The following is a 22,350-nucleotide window of genomic DNA, read 5'->3' as shown; positions in this document are numbered from 1 at the left end:
TAGTTATTTTGTCTCCTTCAGTGGTTATCACTGTTGCAGTTGCAGTAGACATTTGATCAGCTGCATGCATCAAGAAAAAAACTACTTTTGCAATATTTATCAGCCGTCGATCTCAGAACTGGGAAATGCAAATGTGTTCAAATTGAAATATATAATCACATATAATGGATGGATTTTGCCATGGAGAAATCATTTAAGGATTAATTTAATATATTTCAGTGTTTAGGATGGATTTATCCCTCTACTTTGATGTGACTTAGTGGTTTCATAGTAGATAACTGCTGCATATCACAATTGATTGATAGTTTATTGTAAGATTTCACCAGTCCATTGGGCGTGTTAGACATTTTTAGTCGTTGATGTCCATTCAGTATCCCAGTTTAGACTCCAACAATCACCACAAAAAATATTCAAACACTGGTTCTTGAAAAATACAATTAAGTAGTAACAGTTCTCATGGTGTCTGTAATGTGGTGATAACCATATGAAGTCCTTAAATTTCCAGCAATATCACATGTAGTGTTGTTAATGGAGGTACTGCACAGCAGTTTAGTGATGCACAAATAAAAAAGGAGAAGACAGCAATATAAAACTTAGCCATTTGCATTTTAAAAATGTTAATTTTAAATGTTAGCAGGGATTTTGCATATGGTGTAGGATATGTATCTAAGAGTTTATTAAATGCAAGCAAAACTGACTGTTTACACGTGGACCCCCACCGGGTAGCTTTAATAATCTGAGCCCCGCTGTGTCAGACACAAAGTCGTGAAAAAAAGTTAATGATGTTGACACCCGTTGGTGTGTGACTGATGGCTAAGATATAAAATGTCTGAATTAAATGAGTTAGATGCTTTGACTGTTAATTGTAACCACAATAATATTAATTTGTGTAGCTAATTTCAAGTGTCATCATGTCAGTAAATAGTGTAGATGATAAGAACAAATATGAAAACTTAATCATGTTGGATGCTCTATTAAAAGGCAGGAAAATGAATATAACTCATAAGAACACATTTGCTGGCGAGACAAAATGAGTCGTATATATGGGGAGGCAGACCCAGTGATTACAAAACACTTCAGAATTTTAGGTTTATTTATCTATTTTTGCTAATCGACACAACTACTATAAATCATAGGAATACGAAAACTTTACTCTCTCCACCTGCTATTTGCTAGCGTAAGTTTTAACTGCGTGTTGATTTTTAAGAACAAGAAGAAAATCAGGAGAGAAGGAAAATGTGTCAATGTCAAGAAAAAATAACTTTTGCAATATTCATCAGCTGTAGATCTCACAACTGGGAAATGCAAATGTGTTCAAACTGAAATATACAATCAAATATAACATGTTTATTCTATCAGTCAGCTCATCAATGCATCCGCAGTATCTATTTATAACGCATTTTCCAGCAGTGATTGAAATAAACAGGAACACAATGGAAGCAACTATTGCACTGTATCTAAAAACCGAACATAAAAACTAGCACATACCTGTAAGCAGAAAAAATCCCAACATGAAACGGTCAAGCCTCCTCATTTCTGCTCAGTCTTGTTTACAACTATTCAAAGCCCAGTGAGTAAGTGTTCTTATTACTGTTTAATCCAACTGAGCAGAAGGTATCAGCTGTTTGCAGAGACACACAGATGGTGTCATCCCTTCAAGGGAGCTTTTGTCCTCTGAAGTTCTTTTATACACGGATTACATTTCTCAATAACCCTTTTTTTTTACAGACTGTCACAGCTTTGTGGCCAACAGGTCCAAAGATATGAAGACCAAATACGATAGAAATATTTATCTGGATATAAAAATCATCACCTGTATGAAAAATGGCACAAATCAAACACGTTTTTAAGAAATCCGTGACTTTTTTTTAATTGCTCATTTTCTTACATGTCAACATTGCTTTTTTTATTTTCCATCCTTAGATCAGCAGAGTAATAAACTACGTCCATTTTTCTTCATATCCACTTTTCTAATCCATTTCTCACTTCAAATGCCATCAGGATATTACTGCTGCCTGATCAAAATCAATACCTCAGAAGTAGAATTTATGGGTTATCACTGTATAAACAACTTTTCAAACAAGGCTGTTGTTTAAACAGCGTACTCTGGTATATATGTACTTATTTTCTGAGAAAAAAAATCAGGACAGATATTTGAATTCAAAATAATAATATTTCAATCCAATTACAGACAAATGATGATGATAAAACTGAATGCACTTTAACCTCTATTTGCATGAATCCGTAGTAATTACCTGTATAAATTCACATGGGCATGAAAAATAAGCACCAGCGAAACACTGCTCATGTTTATGACCTTCTGTACGTAGATTAAGCAATTAGGAGCAGTGTCTTATTCAAATGTAATAAATCTTTAATTCTTCTCGAGTGATACTGAGCTTTAACAACCACAAAATCCACACTGGATTTAAAATGAATCATGAGAGTTTAAATTCCCTGTCTAGCCATTGATTAAATCCCCATAAACCATTCTTAGTGTTACATTTTTTTCATGAAAACAATCCTTCTTCACTCTACACTGTGGCTTTCTCTTGAACATGCAGCTTAAATAAACACTTCTCTCCTCACTGACCCTTTCTCCATTCACTGTAATTGGAGCACATCAACTCACCTACGACTCGGCTTAAACACTGTAAAACTACTGTAGGCTACACAACGGCAAGTTCGAATATCAAAGTAATTCAACCAAACACATTCAAAATGGAAACCAATTCTGAAGAAGAAGAATTATACGGGAAGTCCCACCCTGCAAGTTCACAGGATCGGTTCTTTAGGTTTCTTATATATGAGACACCAGACATCTGAATCTGTGTATTTGAGACTGTCATTGCTATGCAGTAGTTTTAGAGTACAAATTTGCAGCCATGGTTTCAGCTGCTTATATTGCTTATGATGCGTTTTTCAGCATATAAAAAAAACACCATATGGACATGTTAACAAGGTAGAAAAGATATACTTTCATCGGACAGGGTTTTTAAAAAGACACAAATATTTCTTGTGAATTTTGCTTTTAACCAATAGGTTAGTAAGAAAACAGAACACATGAAAACAAGACTGATGTCGAGCACCCATTACCACTGGTTCATGAGATGAGTTTCACACAGGAATGCAGGATCTCAAGGCCATGTAGTTCTCGAAGTTTGCTCATATGTCTAGAAAAATATAAGCAAAATATTTTGTAAAAGGAAACGCAGTGGCAGCATTTTCACTACGTTGGCACTCAACTGAAACTACACGTGTGAGCTTAGGGACTAAAGATCAACACATCCTCGACACAGTCACGGCAAAGCTCTTTAGCTTGGAGGTACATTGAAATCCTCTTAGGAATAAAGAGACATGTTTGTCGCTGCCAGGTCCCATTATTATGGGCACTATATCAGTTCTGTTCACATAATCGGAACATTTCTGCAGTGTACAGATGATGGCCTAAAGCAGCACATCATTACTAAGTTAACAATGCAATCAAGTTTTATTTAACTCAACTTGGAGTCTATAAATAAAGTGTGTTCACACATAATGATTACGTTGCAGTTCACAATAAAAGCAACAAAGGGAAATATTGGATTTAATGTGAGGGAAGCTTTTGTAAACATGTAGAAAATGTATATTTATAGACTTTGTGTAAGACCCATATGCATTTTGTTTATTTTTGTCTTTGTTTAATTTCGCATCATTGGTTTTCACAAAAGCCCCCGTTTTTATAGAATTCTGTTAAAACAGTTAGATTTGTCGTTCTACTTACTGAAATTTAAGTTCTAATGTCAGTATATAGTGTCAGTGGGATTTTGTCTGTTAGACAGAAAAAACACTTGAAAGATGACAGTTTAGACTGGAAAATTATACTAAGTGTAGATTCTAAGTTTTTGTTGTTTCACTGAAGTAAAATTTAATGAAACAATTAACTGTAAGTAAATGCCAATTGTCTGTCACTCTGTCTGCTCAGTCATGATTGAGAGGTAAACTAACTGAAAATATTAAGAAACTGTAGTAATTTTACTGCTATTGTCAAGCATTGGTGTAGTTAGCCAAGTATCACATATACAGAATGGCACTGCAGTAGTCAAAATGGTGGATGTCTACAGGAGATAAAAAGACAAACTAAATACATTGTGTATACACTATATAATAAATAACATTTGAAATGTAAACAGCTACTGCACATAATAAATCAATATTGGAATATAGCCAGCCAACCCAAGCCACAGGTGAAAGGTTTGCTGCACGTATAACTTCTGTCAGAGACATGAAGTCACATCCAACAGCCAGTGTGACGTTTTGCAAAGTCTATTAATGCTGCGGGCTACTTCCTAGAATGTAATCAACAACATGTGGTTTCTAGTGTAGGGTGAGAGGGCACCTGGGCTCTGATCGGCACAGCTTCCCGAGAGCAATCGCTGCATTTCGCTGCACAGCTGTCCTTTTTGAGTCCCCTGCAGTGTGACGAAGCAGCAGCAGCACAATATCAGTGCCCAGCAGGCGGCTGGCAACCCCCTCCAACTCAAGGCAGTGGGCCAAGCACAGGGCTGCATTTCCTGACACCATCTCATCACAGCTGGAACTCAACAAATGGCGTAAAATGGACAGTTCTGCGGAGAACAGTAAATGAATACCAAATACACGTAATGACATGAAAATCAGTAAATACACTTAGACACACACACACACACACACACTTTATTTGAATATTAGGTCAACTCGCAAATATTATTCATGGACTAATGAAGGAGCTTGTTAATGCTAACATGTCAATCATTTCTTACTTTTATCAGACTTCAACAGCTCCTCCCGTGCCAAGTAACTGGCAGCAGTACACACTATCAGAATCTTAATGGCATACTTAGTGGCAGTCTGCCCTGTTCCCTGGGTAGGCAAGCACAAAAATAACAGTGACATTAAACAAGTAGAATGTGTGTTTGTAAACTCTAACTTCATGTCGACACTCAGACGGCATACAAATTAAAGATATGCGACTTGTAGTGGAATTAGCGCAAATCTAAAGAATACTTGCACACATAAAATATAGGTCACAGTTAGAAACACTGACATGCAGTAAGTGAGATATTTTTTCAACAATATGACTTTAAGTGGCGAGAGACTAGCAAAGGAAAGAGGCTAAGAGCTTGTCGCTTTTATTAACAACAAGTGGTGCAAACCTGGTCGCACAACCATGAAGGAACGTTTCTGCAGCAGGGCTACGTCCGTACTCTATACCCAGGGAGGTTCCATGTGCCATCTTGGCTTTTCTTTTAAACTTTCCTCCTCTCCTAACCCAGCAACTGTGTGTGTGACTTCATGTGCCCTGTCCTACTTGTATTCCATACTCGAGACCTCGACACTTTTCTATGATCTCTGAGGACTTCAATCACATGACACTGGACAAGATTCTTCCCACTTTCACTTAGTCTGTGGCCTGCTCTACCAGAGGTGTTAAAACTCTGAGCTACTGTTTTCATTCAGTTATACAATTCCTCCTCTTTCTGCTAAAAGTGTACAGTCCTGAGCAACGATGACAAAGCTACTTCCCTGCAAAAATTAATAAAGTTCTTCTGCCACTGTCGCCTTTGGGCTTGCTCTGGGGGTCAGGCATATGGGTTCTGTAAAGCGTCTTGAGACGATTTGACTGTAATTGACGCTATATAAATAAAATTGAATTGAATTGAATTGAATTGATTCTGATTTATTATATGCTTAATAAACTAGTATGGTATGCACTATCAGTATTGTAGATTTGAGCAGAGGTGAGAATTTGAGTGTCTGACTTTGTTCAGTTTTTATTTTTTTTGCAATGGTTACTACTACTATGGTAAAATTTGTCTTGCATAATGAGATCACTCTCGCGCAAACAGTGCTATGCAGAATGGTCGGTATGCACTTCATTATCATTTTTCTATAAGGGGGGAAATTTATTGATTTATTGGGCTTGTGGTTCTCCATTTTGTGTTTGATGATTTTCCATAGGTTTTTAATTGGATTTAGATCTGGTGACTGAGCAGGACAAGGCATGGTTCCAATGTCCTGGTTCTCCATCCAGGCTTATGATCTAGCCATGTGGTAAGGGGCATTGTCTTGTTGGAAAATCCAGGCATTCGAGGCAGGAAAGCGTTTTCCAGCTGATTGGAGAAGATTGTTTTCAAGCATAGCCGTGGGGATGATCTGGTTCATTTGCCCTTCACTCAATTACATTTGCCCTGTTCCACCCATACTGAAACAACCCCAGAGCGTGACTGATTCACCCCCATGTTCTGCTGTAGGGGTAAGACAATCTGGTTTGAAGGCTTCTCCAGGCTTCCTCCTGGAAAAATAATTTTTTCTATGATAATGTACTTTCTTATACTATAGTCATGGATTTCTGTTTTTTTATTTATGCATGCAGGCAATAAACCTGACAAACTTTTAGTGCAACAAATGCAAAAGTTCAGTTTTCTATCTGAGTTTAAATTTGTTAGCTCATATCCCTTAGTGTGATGCTAAACACTAAAATTTATGAAACTTGAAGCAACACGACAGAATAAGAATGAACAGCACACACAACCAAAGACAAAATAGCCAACAGACAAGGCTCAGACTCAGTATAGAAGGTTAAACGTATAAATCATACAATATTGTAAATTCAAAATCTTTTAGGAATCATGAATTCTGGTATATGGGCAATATATTATACTTGCATGACACAGATCAGAAAGTGTTGCATGTAATCAGATACACTTGGTTGAATGTACAGTTACACACCTTCAGCAGCCAGCACAGGGTCCGGACCACTTCCCCCTGAATAACATGCTCAACAGCTTCAGAGGACTGAGGGAGGACAGCACTCAGCACACCTGCGGCTCTCTGGAGTACAAAGAAGAATGCTGGCATTGGAAAAGGAAATAATAGAGAAACGTAGAGGAAGAAAGTCAGATGGAAAAACACAGTAGGATACAGGGGATCAAGAGAAAAATGCCGCAGAGAGAAAACAGTCAAAGAATAACAGCTCCTTCTACACACAAAGAGAATTTGAAAATGTTGCTGAGAAAAGATGAAGAATAAGAAAAAAGAAAAGAAAACCGTTTCAAAATATAAAATCCATTAGTGTTATGGAGTGATTTTACAACAGTAAAGTCCAGAAAGTTCATCGCAGAGATGGTGAGAAAATAGTGTGAGTGAACATAAAATTGTAGTGACCCTTTCAAGGACAAGATAATAAAAAGAAAATACGTGACAAACAGCCAAACAAATATATTAGCATCCAAATTAACTGCAGTTGGAGTCCTCGAATTCTGATTTGTTGCATGGAGAGTAATAGACCCTGTGCACGTCAAAAATCCTAACTTCCGGGTTCTGACCGGGAGGGCTTACAGGTCCTTCCGGAGGCTATTTCGCAGCATGGATAACATGGAATCAAAAAAGAAAAACACTGTTTTCTCGGCAAAACAAAAAATCAGATTTCAGCGTGTTCAAGGTCGATATGGGAGGTACTGTAGTGTTTCAATAAAAGGTAAACACTTCGCACATCTATCAAAAAACAGGTGCGAAGAGGGAAAAACAGACCATGAGGATTGCAAAAAGAGGCCCCCGCACACTGTCCAACTTGCAATATATCCTTTATTGTAGTAGTGACGTTTCGGTACTAGACCTTCATCAGACAAACATCAACATGTTTGTCTGACAAAAGTGGCTTAATGAGTTGTCTCTTGGAAGCAAATGTCAAACTGTGTAGTTCCTGACACTCCTTGTCTGGACACGCTCTAGTCTGGATGCTTAGTACACCTCTTAACAAAGTTAACCATAAAAGCTTATACAGAAAACATTGCTGCAGTGATAGTTTTGATGACATTGGATTGGGGTGTTGTAACAACCATTGCGATGATTAAACAAGAAAAGCACTCAGAGAATGCAGTACTCTGACAAGGCTGCACAGTTGTTAAATTTCCCACAGATAAGTCCTGATTAATCCGCAGCGCTGGATCTATAGTAGTAATCATGTGATCGTCAGCAGGCAGCTGACGTAGTGTTCACTTGTCATAGTTACAGTGACATCATGCTGCCATCTCGCAATGATACGGAAATCCTCAACAATTTCATGGATCCAGACTATTAGCCGCATCACGGCCAAAATCTAATCACTTGGTCCTTGTGTAATTTCTGACCTGCCTTGAAAATTTCATCCAAATCCATTATTCCGTTTTTGAGTAATGCTGTACCTCAGAAAGACAAACGTACGCCGACTGTCATATAATTCCGCCGCGGAGTAATAATAAGTAGCAATAAGTAACAGAGTAATAATAAGTAACAAGTAATGACAGATGCAGAGAAAAACACTTAGGACATATTAAAGGAAAAGTCAGAAAAAGTGCTTGCCAGGCAGCGAGTGAGCACCGAAACAGAAATGCGGCAGATGGGTGAAAAAGTAGGTGTCCTAAGGTACTGTATAGACAGTGTGAAACTGCTCTAACAGCCATTAGCTCAGACAATAGCACCTGCAGCAAGAGGTTTAATCAACAGTTATGACACATGTATGGGATCCTTTGTATATCAGGGATTGCTGATACAACCTTTTGGGGCACTTTGCTAGCAAGGGCGCCCCATAGAAAAGGCCCATTACTCAAGACAAATGTCTTTTATCTCCGTACAGTTTCCTATAAGGATAGTCTTTGCATTTACAAACAAAAAAAACTGTTCAGCAAGGATCCTCAACCTCTCCAGGTAGTAATATTTTTCTTACCTTTCTCAGCCCAAAACAGTAATATATAGTGATATGGGCTCATACAAAAATCTCATAGAAGCAGTTACGACACCATAAGGCATATCACTACATGACATGTTAGGGTTAAAATCCTTGGAGTATTGTGAGTCTGGTTCACTCACAGTTATGATTCCTCCGTCACTATCCTTCAGCAGGCTCAGACAGCAATCACAGAGTGAAACAGCAAGCTCCTTCAAAAAGGAAGACATGAAAATGAGGCTGAGCCAATTGTCACGTACATTTCACCTCTAAATAGGTCACATCTCAGATTACACATTTGCTTCCTCTACTTCCCTGGTTCATTTTGTTGTATTATTTTTTTTTTTTTGCAATACATTCTAATCTACTGAATTTCACTACAGTGGAATGCCTTTTGCAGTCACAAATCTTATTCCTTTTCAGGTGTTCAACAGACAGGATCACAGTTCAGCTTCCTTGTCTAAGATGCATTAACATTATTTATCAACTTGCAAAATTTTTTGCTAATATAATACCACACAGTATATACTGTGGGTATCACCTGTCTTACCTGGATGACAGGAGAAGTGATAGCTGAAAGGTTGATGATCAAGCCAAGTAAAGGGTAAAGGATATCTTTGTATTCAGATGCACTGCAACGCTTCTGCAGAGAGAGACAACAAATCTTACACTGAATGAAGCAGACATCTACTATGGCTTATGTGACATCAGCACTATAGTGAAGTGTTTTATTTATTTTGGCATCTGCCCTCAACACAATGAACAGCAATTTGCACTAACAATGGCAAGCAGAAAGGCCTTCCAACATTCTGGATCATGAGCAAGTCTGTGATGAATGATGCCATCTCGAGCCAGAGAGCCAAGAACTGACATCAGTGATGGAAGGACAAGTTGATTGGACTTGCTGATATTTCTCTGAAAAATGAAGTGAACAAATGTGAACATTTGAATAGATACACACAGAGTATATAAACTGAACACTGATATTTCCATATCTTACCAGCATTGTTGTAAATGGCACAACAACAGAGTCATCCAGCACAGTTCGTACATGAATGTGAAATCTGCAAGTAAATATGAAAACATTTGTACTTTAAATGTAAAATAGCCAGACATGCTGTTATAGAAAAGTACCACAAACAACATTCTGCATCCTGTTCTCACAATAACAATAATTGCCTAGAGGCAGTGCGTAGGGTCAGGTTAAATGTTACGTTGAAGTTATTCACAGTCTAGCACAAGACAAGGTAAATTAACAACTTAATTTAGTAAGCAAGTAATATCTTCAAAGAAGGTGTGATGGAACTAACAAAGATGGCACCTCTGTCCAAGGTGAACAAGCCCCCCGTGCATCAGACATCACACTGGACCCATATGGACTCGCACTCCCCAAATACACAAAATGTCTCGGTAAAGCAAGACATATGGGAAAATTCAATTTAGTGGTCAAACAGCACTGATTGTCATGTCTCTGAAGAGTTTCACTGATCCATATCACAGTCAGTAAAAGGCAAATGAATTTGCTGTGTTCCTTGTATCTACACTGCACAGTCCATTTCCCTTTGACTTATGACTAAAAACAATAATTTTGCTAAGTATCCTCTATGCCATAGTGTAATATATAGAAATGCATATGTGCCAATCTGTATAAATTCTGTAAATGTTTTCCTAGGAGAGATTTGAATCAGTTTTCACTATTCATGTATTCCTTTTTACACCAAAATAAAATCCTATATGAAAACCCAACACTGACCCAGCTGAGACTCTGCAATAAAGAGAAAATCTCAGTAGGATATAAGACATTTTTGAGTAAGTCTTTCAGCTATGGACAACGGAAATTGATCTCCCCATTTTACTGCTTGACACCTCGACTTATTGCCTGCTGTGTTTGAGAGCCTGAGTTGTCCTTTCATGTCTAGTTTCACAGAGCGCCAGACAGGGAAACGGGTTGAGAACGGCCTTTGCCTTCAAGTGGAATGAACACTTGGATAGCGCATGTTGATTTATTAAAGATGCCACACTTTCCATTTCTATGGAGACCTCTCCTGACGTGAGTGGATTTTGAAGTGCTTTTAATGTACAATATATGAATATGATTTATGGGAAGATAACTGACTGTCTTGTGAATCATTTTCTGAATTCTGCAGCGTATACGAAAATATGTATTTCCTCATTTGGAAATAAAAGTCATTTGCTCCTGCAATGTCAGGACAATAAATCTTGTGATTTTTGTTGTTCCTTGCTATATGTATCATTAACACCTGTTTTCTGCTGCAAAGTTCTCCAGAATGTTGACCGCTGTGTTGTCCTGCTGCTGTTTTGGTACTGAGATGCACGCCATGAGGTTCCTCACTAACCTTTAGAATCAAATTAAGAATGAGAGGAGACAGAGAGAGGGGAAACATAAAGAGAGAAATAGAAAGAAAATGAATGGACCATTGTAATAACATGGCATGCTTTTTTGATGATTATCATATACAGTAGTGAATATTTTACTCCCACATAATGATGGTAACTAACTATGGACCAGTAAGTGTGATAATAGTGCCAAAATTCATGTTACTTATTATTTTTAATTTTCTGAAAATACCAGCAGCAGATGTAATTTAGACCACTCAGTGTTAACAGGGCAGTGCCATCCAAAATGTCTTTAAAATATTGTGGATATTGGAATGACAATGACACACACATTTCCCAGGGCTGACCTAAATTCCTTCTGTTGATTTTATTATTGGAGAAGATTTAAAAAAAAAAAAGTTTTACTATCTCCATCTATACAAGTGTCAATATAATATGTACGTAATTCCCTGTCCCAGTTTGGTGCACAAGGAAAAAATAGGCTTTTCTCTCCATCTCTGTAATTGCTGTCATTACTTGCATCTGCTGACAACATAGGGGAATGTCTTACATGTGCACATTCAAGTTGTCAATGGCCAAACATCTGCCATGTGGCATCTGTGAGTACAAATATAGTAATGTCAGGCATTCGTTCCCTACTGCAACATGCTCTGATGTTAAGAGCTGAACAATAGCTTGTCTGGAGACTGGACATGCCATCAACAGCTTCTGGTTTTCATCTGAAAGCAAAGAAGAAAATGGAGAATGTGTCAAGACTGAATTCTCATTAGTTATTCAGCCAGTTATGTTTCCAAGGAACAACGACCTATTTTTTAACACAATTACTCTATTATGTATTACAGTGTTATACTTAAGATATGCTTTGTTTTTCATGTGACAATAACATACGCTGTGCATAGCAAAGTAAACAAATGATCAAAGTGTGTAAAAACAGTTGATAGACTACATTAGCTTGTGTCCAGTAATGACACAATGTCAAAAGAGAGAATTATACTGGTATCATTACTTTTTCCTCTATTTTCTGTTAAATCAGTGCGAGCAAACTGATGTATGGACAAAGGCAGACAATGAAGTGTAACGCAATTATCGACATACTGTTTCCACGGCAAATAAGCTTCCATAGTGTCAGAACAGACACACACAACTCATCACTGTCCGGATCATTTGTTTCTTGCAGCAGGCAACTGTGGAGAAAATGAACCCAAAATTATGATTTCTATCAAAGTATGTCAATATAAATATCAGAACAAGGCATGAGAAACAAAATTAAAACCACAGCAACAGACACTTTGACCAAGTTCTCACTATATATTTGATAAGTTTTAGGTACGAAAATGCACTCCTCGATCAAAAAATAATGAAAGAAGTTTATTTTAGTAGTTATTTTAGAACAGCTGGGTAAATAATTAAATGAAGTGCATGAAAAACTGATAAGTGAATATAATAAAAACAGAGAACAGGACAAGTAGCATTGGCACTGGCCTTCGATGCTACATTGTTTACGTATGTTTCAGCTATATCTTTACAGGCTATTTTCATCAAGCTCAGACTGCAGGCTCTTTGCACTCTCTACTTCCCAGACACTGTGTTCCAACTTAAATATTGATAGGGCTAACAACAGACAACATGGTAAGTATGTGACACATTACTGAACCTTACTGATCTGACAGGAGGGAGTCATAATTTGTATCTTGTACATAACACATCTACTTTCTAGGACAAAACACTGGGTCTTAGTTCATTTCAGCACTCATCTCCATCTCTAGCCAGGTCATCTTTTCCATTTTTTGGATATCACACAAACAACCAGAGAGAGAGAGAGAGAGCAAGCAGTGAATGATCTCTCTAGTTTAGACCATCATTGTCTCTGTATGCCCCTGTCTCTGGGTCCATTTGTCAACGCTCCACTGAGGGCTGACTGCTAACTCTCCCTCTGGTCTCCTTACCTCCTCACTGTGTCATTGCTGCTGATGATACTAAAGCCATTGTTCAGTCTGAAAAGGGTCTGCCCTGTACCTGTTAGAAGAGAACAGTAGATAGTGTAAGAAGACAGAAAACTATATATCATCACCTGATAGCCTCAAGGTTTTACAGAAACGCAACACCTTTCTCTTTTCATTCAGCTTGCCTTTTCACTGGTCACTTTCATTTTTCAATTACAGCCAAGGACATGAGAGTAAAGAATAAATAAAATATGTAGAGAGAGTAATGTACAGTAAGAAATTGTCTATTTTCCCATAATAATAATAAGGAGAATACAGAAAGTAGAGCAGAGCAGCAAAGGAATACTTTTAGGGGAGAAAGCTTGGAATGTCAACCCTGCTGAGATCCTTTCAGTCGAGAGTTATGTAAGTTTTGCCCTTTTCTGTTGAATGGCACTGTGAGACAGGCATTATATCATTTGACATGGCACTTTTATTCATCTAAATCAAGAAAAAAGAGAAATCTGATAAGAAATGTTTGCCATTCTACAGAGGACAAAGAGTGAAAAAAATAGGCTGTATTATGAATGGTGATACAAGTTAAAACAAAAGAGAGAGCGTTAGCATTACACTATGATGTAGCCTTTTTAAGTTTTATGGCTTGCTGAGTGGTGAACTTCAGGCTTCACTTCATCAATTCCATCAGTCTTGGTTGTGTGGTCAAAGGACCGGAAGGTTTACAATGCATGTAAGACAGCACCAGTGGGATGGAGCATGTCAGAACTACTTCATTACAACTTTTTTCTTAGCTGAAATTAACTAAATAAATACTCTTCAGAGAGTCATTGACCTTGAAGACTTGTACTGTTATTGCACTACTGTTGTACAAAAAGCTGCAATTTCTGCCTCGTGGCAGTAACTAAAAAGAGTTACACTCACATTGTGGAGTTTCAAAGTCATTTGTTGGGTCAAAAACATTCACAAAAATATCAGCAGCTGACAGAGGAGGGGTGAAACACCTGGTGGAGATCAAATGCTGCCTGCCAACAATGGCCCCTTCTCAGACAGCAGAGGACTCGGTAAACAAATATCAGTTACTTTTCATCCTGATGCTATCATTATCAAATAAGCACATGGGGTGAAAAAGCTTGTGCCAAACCAATTCCCCACTCAATCCAAGAGGAAATCACAGCCGTCAGAGCATGTTCCTGCTTCGTTTGTTTGGTTCGATTCACATTCAACTTTGAGCAGCAAGCAGTGTAGTACAATCAAACTAAAATAATTGCATATAATTCATCTTCTGCCCCCATTTTCCCTGTCATGGGGCCAGGGCCGGCTCTCCCTATACGCGAATTAAGCGGCTGCTTAGGGCCCCGCCGCCACTAGGGGGCCCCCGAATTGACTGTGTTTGATGGTCTGACCCACAGACTGCCATCTAACATTACTTGCTTCGGACTAACCTGGCAACCACCCAACACGCGTTGTAAGTTCAGTGTCGCTGATTGGGCGGCAGCCGCAGCCCCAGACATGTCAAGGCACTTTTTTCAGCCGTTACAACAGCTAAACCCGTTATTAGCATCCAGTAATGTGTTTTCCCGAGCCGTCTTTGAATGCACCATGAGCGCATGCTAACGCAGGTGTTCCACAGGAGACGTGCTGCTGTGCTGAGCAGTGCTGAACGTGCGTCTGGAGTAATGTTTAGCAAACCAGCCAGAGCTAGCAAGAAGCCAAAAACTTTACACAGTTCTTTCCAAACAAACCGTGTAAGTTGTGTGACCTTGTTGGATGCAAACAATGTTAGACTTGTTAGCTAAATGATGACAAGGTAAAACGTGGCAATATATCAATATGTTAAGCGAGTTAACAATAATTCAAATGTGGTTGCCTCTGTTACATTACTGCTAATTAGTTTATTCTTGGAATAAACCCAGTCCTCTTTCATTTCTGGGCAGAAGATGTGCTCACAATTGCTCTCCATGTATTTAAGTCTTTTGGTCCCAAAAGAGGAGAGTCAGGGAGGAGAAAAAGAATAGGCTATCTATGGTATAAATTTACAACTATTTTTTACTCCTTCTCTTTCTAATTCTATCTCAGAATTTTGATTTTCAGATTTTTAATGATTATTTCCATAACAAAGAGCAGAGTGAGGCAGGAGATGGACCAGAGGTGGCGGCCAGCAGTAATGTTGACCATGCAGGGTCTGCAGAGGTGAAAAAAAAATATACAAGTGGCTGAGAAAAAAATATGTATCTATGGGTTAAAGTGATTTTGAGGTTAAATTCTACTGCAATTTTTACTCTTCCTAATGCTATTTCAGAAATTTTCTTACCACATTTTTTATGTTTATTGCCATAACAGAAAGAGCAGAGTCAGGGAGGAGATGGATCAGAGGCCAGCAGCAGGGACAAGGATGTAGGGTCTTTACAGGTAAGGAGAGATTATAACTTCCTGAAAATAAGATGTCTATTGCAGGGAGAAACCAGGCAGTACTGATCATTTCATGTTCAGTGTTTGGCACCTTTGGCTACTCATCCAGTAGATGTTCAAGGGACATTGTTGTCAACTCAACTAGAGTTTGGCCACTAAAACTTTAGATTTTATAGTTTAAAGTTTTATACTTTATAGTTTAAAGAACTAGCCTAGTTGGTCCCCTGGTATTGTACTGTGGCTGTTAGGGATTATGTGGTTCTTTAGCCACTAAGGACGGTGCAATTAAATGTAAGAGAATGATAAATCGCTCTGAAAAATTTGTCCCCCTCACTTCTGAGATGGTGGTTACGCCTATGCCTGTCTTTATTCCAATAAAACATAAATCATCATGGTAACATATCAATTTAAACTGTCTTATTAGAAAACTATATGGGAAAAATACAGGAAAGAAAAAATAAACCAGCAGTCAGCTGGTGACTCCATGCTTCGTGCGTAAGTTAGGCTACTGTGACACCACGGCACCGTTTCAAACTTGATCGATTACACTGGTCTGGAGAAGCCACAGATGGAAAAGCAGTAGCACTAGAGATGGCATCATGGCTCCAAAAAGGAAGTTCAGGAGTGGGCTGAATATTTGCTGTTAATCATGTGCATGTGTGTTTTAACCCAATTACAAGCTGTGCATGTGATTTGGTAGTTGCCCTGTGCATGTTTTGGGGCCTCAAAAAAAATCTTGCTTAGGGCCACCAAAGTTCTAGGGCCGGCCCTGCATGGGGCAGTTTGGGATTTATTGTCTCACTTCTAGTCGTGCTTTAATGCCAGTTGTCGAGTTGATTTGCTCTATTTTATTCGTCCTTAGACCTTAGACATTCTGACCCCCCTGACAACAGCTCACTCTTGCACTAAAATATATATAAGCATCAATAATACCTGACATGTTGCAGACCTCCTGTCCATTGAAACAGCTTCGCTGTCATAAATCTACAGACTCAATGGACAGGTACCAACATTCAGCTATTCTAAATCTGACATGGTTGAGTGCAGGTGTGCCACTAAGATCATAAAATGACCACCTGATATCACAGATATTTAAATTGCACCCAAGACAAGAAGGCTTAACAGTGTGTCTGTCATCCCACAATAACCCCCCTGTATATCTGCTGTCAATGCTAAATAAAGCTACCATTGCACACACAACATTGAACTCACACAAAAGGCCTCAATCGCAGTTTCTTAAAGTCACAAGATCACTTAGCTGTTGAACAGCTGACACTGCAAACTAAGAACAGCCCACTCAGCAGTTCAGAAACCAAATTACATCGTCATTTATGCATCAAGGGAATGTCTAATTCTGCTAACTGAGTTGATCAGAAACAGATCACAAACAAACCATACCTACAGTTTTCACTGATTGCAATTTGTTGCTGATCTAATAACAGAAAATGCTAAGAAAATTGTTCTGCCCAGCAGTTTTTACGTACAGCATTAAATAGTTTTATGGGATATATGCTGTTCTACCCTCTACACAATGGCTTTTAAAGTGGACATTTTACCCACTGTGACAAGTAAATGGAGCATGAAGAGAAATCACTGATGGACAGTGTTAGGTCTCCCCTCTTTCATTGTCACAGAAGACAACAAGAAGCAATTCGTTTTTGCCACCCGGCTTCACCTGATGCCATGCTCTAAGATGCTTACTGTGAGTACTCAGGTACTGTAGTAACCGTCTTAATTTCTTTTGGGTCTTTTTAACCATCCTGACCTCAAAGATGATCTTTTGTTCCCATTTTAGCCATACACTTGGCAAACAGGTGCACCAGAGCAGCAGATTATTGAGAAGAAATTGGGATCAAAGATATTCGAGCAAGAACATAACTGTGCAAAGCTTCTTCCAAAAGAACACTCACAGTCAGTAATTGCTTGTGACAGAAGCTCCAGTCCTCCACAGTAGTAGAGGGGCATCTGACCGGTCCTTGACAGCTTCTCCAGCAGCTGGGGCACTGTTGTGGCCTTCCTCTCTCCCTTGTCAAACTCTTGCATCGCATTCATCTCCTGACTGTCTCGCTCTTCTTCCAAATCCACCTGGGACAAGTATTCTACAAAGGGAAACAAAGTAGAGAACAGAATAAAAGCAAAAGCAAGTTATTCCACTGCAGAACGTATATTTGCTGCATCTGCAAAAAGTGCCCTGTCCTTCAACTGCCATCGTGAGAATACTTCCTAGCCCAGCTATTGCCACAAACATGCACTCAGAAGTGTAATACTACATCACATACAACCTCCAGTAATAACCGGCATATGACAATAGCAAAAAGATTGCAAAACAGGGTAGGGTAGGGTAAGGTAAAAAAGTTTCTTCAAAATATGGTGAGAGTTACTTTTCTGAGTTTTAGCCAGATGAATCCTTCTCAAAAGAATTTATGAACAAAAGCTATAGTACTGAATGCAGTAAAATTGGATGAAAACAAAGTCATGTTTCAGCTGAGCAACAGCAGACTGCCACCAAGCTTTGGGTTGTTAGAATAGACTTGCAATTAACGGAATTGCAGTTAATTAGACCATACCACTGACAACCAGCAGAACAACCACGAAGAGCTCCTCTATACTTTTGATGGGTTTAGTTTAACTTAAAATTCGGGCACAAGCTGTAATGTGTGCAAAGACCATAATCAGCATTGTAGAAATAATGTCATCAAATGAAATTCAGTAATGTAATGAATCATCAAAAAAAAAAAAAAAAACTTTTCTTAAGCTAACCAATGAAAAAAATATATTTACCTTTCACCAGATCTTCTTTCCCAGGTTTATTTTCCTGTATCTTTTCAAAGCAGTTTCTTGCCTAAAAACAGAAGGTTTTTTGTGTTTCACTCATTAAGCCCAATGTAAAAATATGACTATGGTCACTCCAGAAGACTAGAGCATCTTGGCATGAGCAGTATGCTATATGTAGAAAACTATGATGCACTGTGCAGTAATTAATAAACAGATATCATGATGGATATAAGCCCATTTTGCAATGAATTGATGCAACTGATGGTTTAAAATAATGCTGTGAGATTGCATTACCTACATTAGGATCTGTATTAATACTGTTTATGTAACACATGGTAATTCATTTCTTGACAATTCTTATTAACTATGTTTCTTTTCCAGGCATTCAACTGGCATAAGGTAGCCTCATTTCTGCTATAGTTTTATGAAATGTCAGGTAAAAGAGTCTGCAGAGTAATGTGTAAAAAATGTGTGATTAGATATAATGAGAGGTGATTATACTCACCTCATTATATTTCTTCAATCCCAGATATGCTTTGCCCATGTGTAGATAAGCCTTCATGGACCTCTCATTACACTGATAGAGAGAAAATTATCTTGGGAGTGTGTTACTTAAAGCACTTCATCAGTAGCACATCTACACAATGGTAATTTAATGTTTCTGCATTGATAACACTAGCACAGCAAGAAAGAAATATTCAATCTGATCTTCAGAGGCACACTGCAGAAAGATCGGCATGTTAGAGTGATATAATTGCAGGAAATAATTTGAGCAGCTGCTTTATCGAGCATATTTGCTGTCCAAAACTAGAGTACGCTCTTTACCCTGCCAATTAGCATTTGCATAACCCTAACCTTAGAAAGCATATTTCAAAAGATACTAAATTAGGATACACTCATTCACAGTACTCACTTAGCTTTTTTTTTTCAAGCACAGTTTTCTCTTAACAGAGCATTCTGTAAACTGTTGATAAGCTTGCAGGTTTGCAAAGCATGGTGCCTCACTATGACAAATGAGGCAGCAACTGACTGATCTGAGTTCCCAGCCACAGCTTACCTTTAGGGCCCATTCACAGTCACTGATGGCCTCCTTGTACTTTCCCAGTTTGATGTAGGCCTAAGTAGATTTAAACATTGGACAGAAGGTAACTGTACACCAAAAACTGCTTAAAAAAATACATCTTGCCAAACAAAGTGGGGAATGTGATTGAGTGTTGTGGCATTGTTTGCCAAGTAATAAACCACAGAGCAGACTTCCTCAAAGCTGGCTCTTCAGAAGGGGACACATTGATATTACAAGTACATTAAATGCACAAGACCAAGAATGAACAAAAACTAAAACCAAAACAGGTTGGTGGGAGGCCTTGACTTCTTTAGGTCACAGTAATGCACACACAAGTGCAGCTCTGCACTTAATTATTTCTCACTTCCTCTGGAAAAAAAAAACATTGCCAGCAAATTACAGTTTGTGTTTTCAGCGTAAAATTCCTAAAATCTCACTTCCTCTAGGGGAAAAAAAAACACTTTCAGCAAATTGCAGTTTGTGTTTTCAGCTTAAAATTCCTAAAATATAGAAAACATAGTTTGAAGATATCTACTTGTGCTCGATTGGTGTACAGTGGCTGCATGTCCCTGAGTTCAGTTAAGCCGTCACTATAATACTTCACAGCAGTTTCATAGTCTTCTTTAGCATACGCTTCATTGCCCTTGTCTTTGAGAGCTGCATAAAAAAACAGAACATAATTATATATTTTTAAAAAAGCACACAATGCCAGCACCACAGAGAAACAAGAGTAGCAAAATGTTCAACCCCTTTAAGGAACAGAGACTCACACACCAGTAGCCCTTTTCACTTTTGCAGCTCTTCTTACTCTCCTGTCTTCAGCATCTCTCTCCATGATCTTCATGAAATTCTCTGATCAAATAAAATAGAAAAACAGTTTGGAACAGACAAGGAGGGAAGCGTAACAATATTTGTCATTGGGAAATACTTCACACAGCAGTGTGTGTTTTGTCACATTTTAACAAGCACAGTGTGAACGGAGTGTTAAAAACTGAACATGCAAACACACTTGTAAAATAAATAAAGCCATAATTATCATGATTTAATATAAAGTTCTTTGTATGGAATACCACATGCAAGGTGCTGGGCTGAATGAGGTGCCACCAAAGTGCTTCTCAATATTATACTGCACACGCACCTACAGCTAGCAGTCATCTTCATAACATGCTTGAACACGTAGGTATTTCTGTAACATGGTGCCCTAGTGGGGTAAGCAGTCAATAATAGTCTTCTTGACTAGATTGTGTAAGTGGCCTCAGACAGCTGCTCATTGTTCTCTTAATCTATCTTTGCACATTGACTGTTTGCTTAAACAATGTCATTGTTGCTCACCTGGACTGTCATTCTGTGTACTCTGTAAAACAGGACAAATAATTGAAAGAATGTTAACAACAAAGTTCTTCCCTTGTAGCTACATACTGTAAATCAGCTCGTCCTTCTTACAGAACAAGAAGGGGCAAAGTAGACAACACAAAAAGAAGCTGCTGGTTGTGTACATGTGCTTGAGAGACAGAGACAGCAAGAGAAAGAGGGACAGACAGACACAAAGAGACAGAAAGACTGAGACAGACAGAGACTACAAGTTCAACTGTGTTCAGTTCACTTTGTCTGCATGTTTTTACCAAGGAAGGTTGGAGATGAGGGTTCGTGTTGATTGTAGTCTTGTTGACTTTTGTTCTCCAGGGTTCACTCAAGGCAGCAATGCAGTGATCAGTGTCTGCGATTGCTTTTTTCTGGACTTCCACATCAGAGGACCTTAACTGCTCCACTAGCTGACCTGAAAAGAACTAGAGGTTTTTCCCCTGCAGCCTGTTAACTATCTAAAAGAATCATGATGTAAAATGGGCATTTTATATAATTGTATCTGGTACAATAAAAATTTTCATATCTCATATGCGACTGAAGATTATTTCAATTAATGCTAGTAGCAATGCACATATATGTATATACGACTTACCTGACCCGAATATTAAGTTAGTAATATATCTTCGTCTGTTCAGCTAATGCTAGCTAACCAATGCCGTTAGCTTATAGGGCTAGTGTATAGCAAGTAAGTATAGCAATTTTACTCACTTATTTTGTCAACATTCGACAAAAAACCCTCGAAGTCTTCAAGTCTCTCCATCATTGGCTTGTCTTTTTAATCTTGTTTTTATTATTCCATAATTTAACTGGATTTATTTTGTCTCAGCTGAACGCTAAATGTACTTTTCCCACTGAAGCCTCAGCGTTCGGTTGCCATAGTGACATGACGCCTTCACAGCCGCTCGTAAACTCTTCCACCTAATTTGAAACACAATTTATAGTAATAATGACGGAAACAGAAACTTATCATAAAAAATGTCACTAACACTTGTGTATACTTAACTATATTCTTCTTGTTTGCTCCTACCATTTTTTTTAAATGTATCGTTTTACTATAAATAAAATGTTCTGTGTTGTATAGCACCTATCACTTTTCCACAGTGCGTCACAGAAGTATGCCACTTTGAATTTTATTTCTTGTGACACTTGAAGGTAACATTTCTCAGCTTAGGCATGGGTAGTCTTATTTCTGTCTGAATCCAGATCAAGTCAATGGTGTTTCTGTGAATCAACATAATCACTTTATTGCTGCCATTACTATTTTCCTCATTAGACTATAAAAAGCCCCTTTCTCTGCCCTTTTATTCTTTGCACACATAATGGGTTGTGTGTTCAGTTCAGAGTGGCCACAGACAGTGTGAATCTCATCAAACCTGCTTTTGGAGTGACCAGGTTAATATAGTAAAATCCCACACCTTAAACTCCCCTTATTCCCATCTCCTCACTGATAGATCTACACTGCCTCCTTGTGGTTAAAGACGCATCAATCCAAACATACCTAAACTCATTTTATGGCAGATGTAAATTTAATGCTGCTATAATTTCAAGAAGGAGTAGGGATGACGTATCTGCATAAAAAGCAAGGAAAAAGCATATGTCGCTAAGCCTCATCAACCGCTTCTGGATATTAAAATCTTCATAGAGAGAGTCTCATTTGCATGTTGTGTAGGATAATAGTCTTTACTCTTGATGCCAAAAAATCTGTGCAGTTATGC

The 22,350-nt window shown here is 38.3% G+C and overlaps 1 protein-coding gene across 2 annotated transcripts; it reads right to left on the bottom strand.

Moving 5' to 3' along the window:
* Positions 1-1,075: 1,075 nt before the first annotated feature.
* ttc12 (tetratricopeptide repeat domain 12) lies at positions 1,076-21,526 on the bottom strand. Of its 2 annotated transcripts, none has more exons than XM_022200128.2 (21): positions 21,344-21,526; positions 20,893-21,047; positions 20,603-20,624; positions 20,045-20,122; positions 19,806-19,927; positions 19,265-19,324; positions 18,713-18,784; positions 18,214-18,274; positions 17,343-17,531; positions 13,030-13,099; positions 12,179-12,267; positions 11,634-11,802; positions 10,987-11,082; positions 9,726-9,789; positions 9,506-9,640; positions 9,276-9,368; positions 8,869-8,937; positions 6,751-6,852; positions 4,782-4,881; positions 4,379-4,607; positions 1,076-3,173 (listed from the first exon to the last, which is right to left on the bottom strand). In XM_022200128.2, the coding sequence occupies exons 1-21, from the start codon at positions 21,396-21,398 to the stop codon at positions 3,104-3,106; spliced, it is 2,100 nt and encodes a 699-aa protein (XP_022055820.2). In that variant the 5' UTR covers positions 21,399-21,526; the 3' UTR covers positions 1,076-3,103. The 2 variants fall into 2 exon arrangements, with proteins under 2 accessions (XP_022055820.2, XP_051814038.1); XM_051958078.1 differs by having other exon boundaries at positions 20,893-21,057; positions 21,344-21,472.
* Between the last annotated feature and the right edge of the window lie 824 nt (positions 21,527-22,350).

This window comes from Acanthochromis polyacanthus, chromosome 13 (genome assembly GCF_021347895.1).
Source record: "Acanthochromis polyacanthus isolate Apoly-LR-REF ecotype Palm Island chromosome 13, KAUST_Apoly_ChrSc, whole genome shotgun sequence".
Lineage (NCBI taxonomy): Eukaryota > Metazoa > Chordata > Actinopteri > Pomacentridae > Acanthochromis > Acanthochromis polyacanthus.
This window is presented reverse-complemented; position numbering and strand designations above follow the sequence as displayed.

Bases quoted from the DNA above. Each gene is read 5' to 3' on its own strand.
- ttc12 (XM_022200128.2), bottom strand. From the start codon at position 21,398: ATGATGGAGAGACTTGAAGACTTCGAGGGTTTTTTGTCGAATGTTGAC. The intron at 9,641-9,725 runs GTAAGATATGGA...TTCATTTTTCAG, and splicing joins TGCCATTTACAACAATGCTG to AGAAATATCAGCAAGTCCAA. The intron at 4,608-4,781 runs GTAAGAAATGAT...TGTTCTCCGCAG, and splicing joins GCTGTTGAAGTCTGATAAAA to AACTGTCCATTTTACGCCAT.